General features: G+C 38.7%; 1 protein-coding gene across 1 annotated transcript; it reads left to right on the forward strand.

Moving 5' to 3' along the window:
- Positions 1–1,282: 1,282 nt before the first annotated feature.
- On the forward strand, positions 1,283–9,372 carry serpine2 (serpin peptidase inhibitor, clade E (nexin, plasminogen activator inhibitor type 1), member 2). Its single transcript, XM_053320088.1, has 9 exons — positions 1,283–1,483; positions 2,513–2,793; positions 2,951–3,178; positions 3,394–3,591; positions 5,737–5,935; positions 6,042–6,139; positions 7,367–7,453; positions 7,549–7,632; positions 9,174–9,372. Exons 2-9 carry the CDS (start codon positions 2,532–2,534, stop codon positions 9,209–9,211), a joined length of 1,194 nt encoding a protein of 397 aa, XP_053176063.1. The 5' UTR covers positions 1,283–1,483; positions 2,513–2,531; the 3' UTR covers positions 9,212–9,372.
- The last annotated feature ends 397 nt before the right edge of the window (positions 9,373–9,769 follow it).

Genomic DNA, 9,769 nt, shown 5'->3' on the forward strand with positions numbered 1-9,769 from the left:
AAAGAGAGTTATATTATAAAGGGAGTGATATATGATTGGCAGAGGTGGACAAAATTAAATATTAAAATATTTTTAACCACATGCCTCAATATTGATAATGCGATAATATTGGTGCTTTTAGAACACATTTATACAATGAGACGTTTTGATAAATAAGTAATGTAATATAATGATTAGTTGCAAATAATAGAACAGCTACAACAATCTGATAAGTTAAAAAACATTCCATTACTTTACTGTAGCCTAATGCAGCTTTTAAAAACAGGAAAATATATATTATTATATTTATTATATGGCATAAGTTAAAATGTTTAAAGTTTATATTATATTATATTATGTTATATTATATTATCTAAGATGATATCTGTTAGGGAATTTTCCATAACTTGATGTATCAAACATTGGCATACACTGGGTCAAATTAGACCTTGTAGCAATCTTGACAGAGTGAGACACTGTCTCCCCTTGAGACAGTAAACGCAGTTGTCTGCTCCTTTTTGGGGAAAATAAAAAGCACTTTGATAGTGTTGCTATGGCAGCCAAGGGCAGAGATGTGTTTGCCTGTCTCTTTCTGAATGTAGTAGAGGTGACTATAGTCAGAAGTTGGATACTGTTGACCCTGAGGACTGGAGGACAAGGGCGCTGAGCTGCGTTCCTTGACAATGTTCTCATTTCTAGACCAATAGATTAAATTCTATACACTGTAAATGTGTTGGATCTGCCCATATTTGGCATTATCTGTGTGGCTTACATATCACCAGAGGACTGAAACTTCAGAATTGAAGGGAAAATCAGGTCAGAGCATGAACTAATTATTATTTCATTCTCCTTGATCAATAAACCTTTTCAGCATTTAAACATTTTGGACTCCTGTGAACTTTCCCCACTCATGTATGGGCTGCGGATTAAAACCTACAACAATATCTAGTCTTATATCACAATATTTATATCAATATAATATCGATGTATGGCCCAAGTATAAATGGGCAGACATAATTCCTGGGTTATTAAGGGGATTTGTTTATTTTTACTATAATTCCATCCGAAAGTAACACAATGACACAATGTATGACTACCTTGTTCATGGGTTTTATACACTTTCTGTAAGAAACATCTAAAAAGCAAAAATCTTACCAAAAGGGTGTGTGTGGTCTCATTTGCGTCACTTTTGGCGGTCCTTAATGTATGGTAATTGATGTGGTTTTATTTTGAGGTTGTGACCGGATGTTGCCGATGTGTCATGCTGAGCTTGACACTAACTGATACTTCATGCTGCTGTTTGCTTTGAAGGCGGAGTTGAGTCTATTAAAGTCCACATTGAAACCGCGGAGGAGTCAGTAGTGGCTCTCGCTTTCACTGGAATAAAGAGAGGTGTCTTTATATTTTCTTAACAGTACGAGCCTGAGTGTTTGGTTTGGACTTCAGTGAAAACCGGACTGTTTTCACCTGCGGTAACAGACGAACTAACCTCTGGAAGTGATAGGTAAGAACCAGCATATTTAACTAAATGTACTTAGGACGGGAACTAAAATAATTCACTCATATTAATGTCGTTTTTACACCTTTGAGCCTGAATTCTGGCGCAAGAAGCTTTTTTTTTGGAGCTATTGAAACAAATTAGCATGTAATATTAATGAATGCAGATATCCCGCCAGGTGGGTTTCATTTAACACCTTCATTAGTTTAAATAAAGATGGCTAAAGATGATTGTTTCTGCATACCAGTTTGTGTCAATACCAATAGTGATTTCTAATTTAAGTCCCCACAATTTAGACCGAATGCTCCTTTAATTCAAGAGCAGAAACATGATTGTAAAATATGCATTTTTGCCATTTGTGTCACTTAAACATCTCATTTCTACATTGGAAAGAGGCACAAACATCTATCCATCTATCTATCTATCCATCTATCCATCTATCTATCTATCATGTACATAGCAGGAAGAACACTCTCATAAAGACTGCCTCATGTGGCACAAGGCCATTATACACACAATTTATGACACATATTTTAACAACACACTCATTTGCATAATGTTCTAGTGTATTCTACCTATATTATTCAACATGTCACGATTTAAGCCCACCTACAATAAATCATGTCCTTTTATATAGATGTTCTGTGTCCCCTCTAAGCAAGCAAGCCTGCAGGCATTGTGGCTGGCTCTTGCGGCTACATTTACTCTGCCTCAGTGAGTGGGGCGCAGGCTGATTCATGTTCCTAAAATGGCCTGAAAGATTTAATTTAGTCTAAAATTAAAACGAAAGAAGGGAGCAGTTTGAGGAGGCTGGTGAAAAATGGCGAAACTGCAATATTTAGACAGAGTGACTAAGAGTTAGTGCTGGATTGTTGCCTATTGAAGAAAAAGTGCATGTGGTAATTGTAGTTAACCATTATGCGACATGTGAAAAGGATATCTAACTCTATTAGTAGTGACTGCCAGTTCTGTTTTCATACATCTATAGCAGCTCAGCAGATGGTTGGTAACAACTCTTTCTTTATTTCTCACCAGGTGCTGTAGATATCCAAAAATGAAGCACCTGTCATTATTGTGCCTGTATGTTCTGGTGAGCTTGTATAGCCATCAGGGTGTGTTGTCCCAGACTCCCTCCTATGGTGAGCGGGGATCAGATCTTGGCATACAGGTGTTTCAGCAAGTAGCCCGCTCCAAGCCTCTGGAAAATGTGGTTTTTTCACCCCATGGAGTGGCTTCCATCCTTGGCATGCTGCTACCAGGAGCCAATGGGGAAACCAGAAAACAGCTCCTCAATGCACTCCGTTACAAGAAAAATGGTAAAGATTGTTTGTGTCCCTATTGTAGAAACTGTCCTCTGATAAACATTATCAAATTTAAGTAAATTAGCTTTCTGCATGAGCTGATTTAAGTATTTAACATTTCAACCCTGAACATTTGTTGAGTCATCATTCAAACATGACCTTGTCCACACAGGTCCTTATAAGATGCTGAGGAAGCTGCACAAGAGCTTGACGGCAAAGTCCAACCAAGATATAGTTTTAATCGCCAATGCCTTGTTCAGCCAGAAGGGTTTCCCCATGGAGGACACATTTGTATCCACCAACAAAGCCAACTTCCAATGTGAGAGCAGGAACCTGGACTTTGCCAACAACCAGGCGGCAGCAGAAGAAATCAATGCATGGGTCAACAATAAGACCAAAGGTGGGAGATGTGAACAGTAACCTTCACATTCTTTAAGCCTTTCAAATGTGTTTAGTTGTCTATTTTCTTATACTTTGGACAGTAGGAAGCCTTTTTTTCTTCGGTCCAGGAAATGATGCTGCATTATTACTTCCTCATGTCTCTTGAACTGAATTCACCGGTTTTTATCAGATCTTGCTGACTGAATAATGATCTCGTGATGCATATTTATCCAGGTCACATCCCCAGCCTGATCAAAGCAGACATGCTGGACCCGGCTCTGACCCGTCTGGTCGTTGTCAATTCAATCTACTTCAAAGGCTTATGGAAGTCCCGCTTCCAGCCCGAGAACACCAAGATGAGGCCCTTCAACGGCGGCAACGGGAATGTATATAAAGTCCCGATGATGTCTCAGCTATCCGTCTTCAACATCGGTGAGCGGTCGGGATCTCAGACTTTACTTGCATACATTTTCAGAGTTTAGATACGTCAGGACAATGAATAAGACATTTTCTGTGCTTTATTTTACCACCAAATTATCTTCAAGGATGTTATTTGTGATAATTAGACAACTCTGTGGTGAATAGTTGTAATATTGGATTCGGACTTGGCGAAATGAGGTAGAAATGAGCCTGATAGGAAGGTTGAGGGGATTTAGTTAAGACATGTCGTACAAAATCACATTTTAAACAAGGCATGTTTAAAAGCTTAGATCATCTGTGAATGTAAATCTAGAGGAATTTACATACAAATTACTTTTAAACCAGCTTGTTCTGTGTGGAGTTTCTGTGTGTCTCTCAGGGTACTCTGGCTTACTCTCACACACCAAAAACATGCAGGTTAGGTTGATTGGTGACTCAAAATTGCCCGTAGGTGTGAATGAGTGTGAATGGTTGCCTGTGATTAACTGGCAACCTGTCCAGGGTGTACATTGCTTCTCTCTCTCAATGTCAGCTTGGCTCCAGAGTCTAGATGATAGACTCTGATTCTAGAGGATAAGTGGTAAAGAAAATGAATGGTTCTGTCAGTAGAGGTTGTTGAGGTGTGTTAGTCATTCATGGTCAGGTAGTAGATGAGTAGTGTGCAAAGAGCGAACAGCAATAACTCAAAATGAACTCATTCAAATCGGTATGCATTTCTTCGAGTAATTACTGGATGTGTTTCAACTGTCGTGACTGTTCATGCTTCATCAGTGATGGTTTAGATGAATAGCAACAAATAGCCAGCTATTTTACTTCAGCCAAAACAAAAAAATATAGCAAAATAAATACTGATTTCTATGATTAAACTTGTTCTTTTTCATAGTGTAGTCTCATTCAGTGCCAGTTTACATTCCAGAACGTGATATAATCAAAAAATCTATCATTTTGAGTTCATGATTCATAGGTCAGGTTGTGTTGTGTATTGTAATGAAACGTTGGCTTAGTCACACCATCTCTGCTGGATAATATTGAGGCCTGTGTGAAATGAAATGATATACCAGTCAACGCTCTATATTTAGACGGCTGTCAGAGTTGTGTTAGCGCAGTGAGAGCTGTGAGTGGATTCTCACAGGGCGCCGCAGTTAAACTAAGGTCACGTTAAGCTGCGTGGGACAGACGTTTGTTTGTTTTCTTCAGCATCCTGCAGTGTGGCTACTTTAGTATTGTTTGTTGTCCTCAAATTACCACACTTCAGTCATAAAGAAAACACTACATCAAGAAAAAAAAAACAGCTCTAACTCACTCAACCGTAGCTTTATACAGTCATGTTGTAGGAATATAATCAAATTTACACATACTTGGTTTTATGGCTTAATAACATAATGTAGTGTGATTTAGTTTAATGGCCGTGTAAAGCATGTCAAACTGTGCAGACAGGTTTGAATGAATGCTCGTGGTATGAGGCAGGTACTGCTGGGACATTTGTCATTCTTCCTCTGCAGCTAAAAGCCTTCATAGGACAAAAGTGCTAAAAAAATGTGAACACACTCAAAATGTTTTACATAGTGCAATACACGTCAAAAACCTTGGCAGCCTAATATAAATGAAAAGCAATCATCCTTGCTGATATTAGTTCTGCTACTCTCCCCCGTAGATTGGTATTTAAGTATTGTTCCAGTGAGTCTTTTTTGCATTTTCTAGACTTAACATTTGCTTTCTGGTGGGTCTGGTCTGTTTGCTCTCAGGAAATGAGGCATTTTCCGTTTCCAGTTTGTTTAGACTAAATGAAATTACTCTGCTGCCGTGATAACCATCGCGGTCAAAGAAAAATATTGTCACCCGCAGAAGCTTCTTCAGGAGAAAATCCAACAGATTGTTGGACAGAGGAGTGTTTGTACTTGTTGCAGCCCAAACAAGCATAGCATATGGGTACAACAGAGTCACAAAAGCTGAGAAAAGCTGTTTATCTTCTTATTTTTTTACATTTACACATTTTTCTAGTAAGTAGGAGATTTGTATGAGAATGTTATCCTTTGAGTCAGATTTAGTGGTTAATGTCATATCTACTGAGGTCTTAGCTGCCTATCAGTCCGGCATGTCTGTCTAGTTTCATCCTCACTATGAACTATGAACTCATAACCTCTCCTCCCCTGTCAGGCTTGGCCACCACGCCTAATGGACTGAAATATAAGGTCATCGAGCTGCCCTATCACGGCAACACGATCAGCATGCTGATTGTCCTGCCCAGCGAAGAGGACACACCTCTGTCCAGTGTGATCCCACACATCAGCACAGCCACGGTGCAGAGCTGGTCCAAAGTGATGCACATGAGGAAAGTCCGCCTGCTTATTCCCAAGTAAGATACACAAAGACACACACACATGCAACAGCTGCTCTTTAAACTTATTTCATTGGAAAACATTGATGTTATTTATGTGTGTGTGTGTGTTTGATGTGTGTAGGTTTTCTGCTGATGCAGAGGTAGATTTGGAAACTCCTCTCACAGCCCTGGGAATAACGGACATGTTCAACGAGGCCAAAGCTGACTTCAGAGACCTGAGTGAGTCACAGCACAGTCCAAACCCAAAAATGACACAATGGCTCTAAATATTCAACACATTTATTTGGACACGAGTGAGGTTTGAATTGTTGGCTGTTTACTGCTGAGAGCCAGTCAGTCGTATGAAATGCGTCTGGCTGCCCAGGGTGACAAACGGATTCACTCCTGCTCTCTCCTTGAGTCTCTACAGCACTTCTGAATGGAGTTCACTACTGCCATCATGTGGTGTAGAGTAAAGCTTTCATTTATTATAGGCTTACTCAATAATGAACTAGCCAGGCTGACATTATATTTCTGTATTGAGCATCAAAGACTGTTTTTTATATGAGAACATTTGCACAAAACGTTAGCAAGATTAATTTGTTCAATTTCCCTATTGAAATCCAGAATACTACTTCATTTCCATACCTGTGTGCAGCCCAGCTATAGCACTAATTCATTTGCATTGTTTAATGTACCAACAGACTGAGGGAGATGTCTATCATGCACATTATTTATTCTCATTCACTCAGCATCATTTTGAGGGGATGACAGCTGCCAGTGATGCACTGTCCTATAATTTTGTTGAAGCCATTTAAGTAATAATTGCCTGATTGAAATGTGTTTATTACTGGAAGAAGACATCAAACAGGAAGGCACAATAACATTTGTGTGAGGCTGCATGTAAAGTAAAGCTGCCCTTTCCATGCTCATGCTGTTATTACAGAATGCAGAGTAAGTGAAGACCGGAGCACTTTATATTTGGACAGAGTGCCTAGATGTTGAGCAGCATGCTGAACTGACAATAAGCAAAAGCAGAAGAAAATTGTTTTTTGGCTCATGGGGGGAGAAAAAGATTTGATATATATTTGTGATTCAGTGATTTAGTTCTGTTGGGTTTTTGCTGTCTGGTTGAAAATACTCTACATAAGCTACACCTGTGGTTCTTCTCGCCTTGCTCCTCATCTTCTTCAAGACACATTTAAAGGATTAAATGATGAGTAGTGAGGGCAGGAAGAAGCATACATAGCTGAATGAAAAGCATCTTGTACATGTGCACATCAGGCTACATAAATGTGTGGTCCAGTCATGAGCCTTTTAATGATTTCTCTTCAGTTTACTTTGGTTCATTTATACTGTTGATCACTTGTGTATTATTACAGTAAAAGACCAACATTGGCTGAGCAATATCAGATTGGTTATAATGGTCTATTTTCATAAACTAACAGACAGTCACTGTTTTCACAGGTGCCCACCAAGTCTATGTATCCAGAGCACTCCAGAAAGCCAAAATAGTGGTGAATGAAGATGGAACAAAAGCAGCAGCTGCCACTAGTGAGTGTTTGTTCAAGTGGAAAAAGTCAGTTAATAAGGTTATTTTAATATAAGTACTGTTCGAATTCTCTAATGTGTTTGCTTTTTGTATTTAGCTGCCATTTTGCTGGCTCGGTCCTCTCCACCTTGGGTTTCAGTGGACAGACCTTTCCTCTTCCTCATCCGACATAACCAAACAGGTAAACATGTTTCACTCACCTTTTTAAAGGTATATATGGTAATCAAAGTACTTGTATATTATTGATCTCAAAGACATAACATTGCTGCATCTGCATGTGAAATGACTAATTTGCCAATTGAACCAGATGATGGTTTTATTCATTATAAACATTATTTAGTTCCCTTTAAAACCAGTTGAGACTTGTAGAAAGGTTGAACAAATAGCGAAACAGTTATATTTAGCATAACAAATATGTGTGATACAGTGGCACAAGCACAAAATTCCATTTATTACTGATATTTCATAAGAATATTTGATGTAAAAGTTTGGTGAGGAAAGTGAGTGTGATGAAACTCAAGTGTGTGTCATCAGTCACACTTAAGGTTCAATGGTACATGTTCTTTTGCAGTGTGCAGTGGATTTATCTTGAGCCATAGATGGATCAGGAGTTACAGGCCAAAATTTTCCATTAAACCTAATAACTATATTTTCCCAGGGTTATCAATACTTTTATTTTACTTTTGCATGTGATTGGCTGTTTAAGGCAGCACTCCTTCCATGAAGGCATGCTTAAAGCTGGTTCAGTCAAGCTTTGGGAAACACAGTTATAATTTGAGATTGGTAGGTTATCCAGTTATCTTTGGGCTTAGCTTGGGTTTTCCAGTATCAAGGAGCTGGCTCGCTTTTAACTTGGTTGGATCAGCATGTTGGTAACTTGTGCTCCACTGGTCTAAAGTCAGACTGCTGATCAGTCACATCAGTCAGATCACTGGGGGAAAAAAAGAATCGTTATTCCTTTAGGATGCAGCCATAGACACAAGTACAGAGTTTATAATAAAGTGACAAATGATAATTCATAAAGATATTTTTATAGATCATTAAAAATCACTTTACTGTTCCAGCCTTTCCATGTCCACCCTAGATTTGAAAGACATTTTCTAACAAACAGATTAGTTTAATTTTTAAATGCCTAATGAATGTAGTTGTAGTGATTGTAGTTGCATTTTTAATTTCTTTCATTTCCAACAAGATTCCTGACTGCAGTTCAGAGTAACTTGAGGCGACTTTGTAATAATTGAAAAGACAAAACATTTAATCAAAACCATTGTTTTATATCTTATATTGAGTGCTACACCAATGGTTCTGGCGATGATGTACTTGTACTGATGCTGCCTGTTTCACGTGTACTTGCACAGGCTCACAGCTTGGTGGATAAACCCAGAGTTAAGTGAGGCAGTTGATTACCAGCTTTGTGATACCAGCTCTCTAGGATCTCCCAATGAAGCCAGGTTAATCTAAAGACAGCCAGAATACGTTTCACTTTGTGACACAGACCCAATCATAAGCAAGATTTAAGTGAAATATGTCTCTGTAGCCCAAAATGTGCAGGTTGATTTATGGTAGGTCAAAACTAAAATGCAAATAGCTGAACTTTAATCTTGACTGTCTAATATTCTTAGTAAACTATATATAGCCTACACTCTGTCTTGAGGTTGAAGTCTTGTAACCTGAAGAAAGCTTTGCTTGACACTGATGGATGTTCTCTGTCTCTGTCCTCAGGTACCATTCTCTTTATGGGCCAGATCAACCAGCCTTGAGTCCAGCCATCACTGGCCAGCCCCTGGTAGCGTCATAGGCCAGCACAGGAAATGCTTATACACTGCCATGCATGAACACACACACACACACACACACACACACACACACACACACACACACACAGACACACACACACACACACACACACAGACACAGACTCACACACTTTGCTGTAGACTTATGTACAATGTGGACATTTGATATTATTTGTTTTAAGTATTGCTTTTTATGTTACCCATTTCCTATAATGCATAACATGCTTTATAAAAATGTTTTGCGGACTAAATTTTCCAGCTGTTTTTAATTTTTTTGTACACTTTATTTTGAATTATGTTTTTAAAAGACTTTGAATGTCAATTGTGTATTTCCTGAAGTCTGGAGTAGGATAATCAGTTTATTTATCATGTCACTTTTTTCGGTTTAAACGTTCTCCATCTCAAGTCATGACACTCCAGTCTTTCTTCAGTTTCTTCAAGTTATGACAATGTAACTCACACCTCAGCTGTTTTAAGGTGATTGTTTCCCTCACTGAGGAAGTCTTCTGTTGTCATGTTTGC

This window comes from Scomber japonicus, chromosome 6, assembly GCF_027409825.1.
Source record: "Scomber japonicus isolate fScoJap1 chromosome 6, fScoJap1.pri, whole genome shotgun sequence".
NCBI classification, from domain to species: Eukaryota; Metazoa; Chordata; class Actinopteri; order Scombriformes; family Scombridae; genus Scomber; species Scomber japonicus.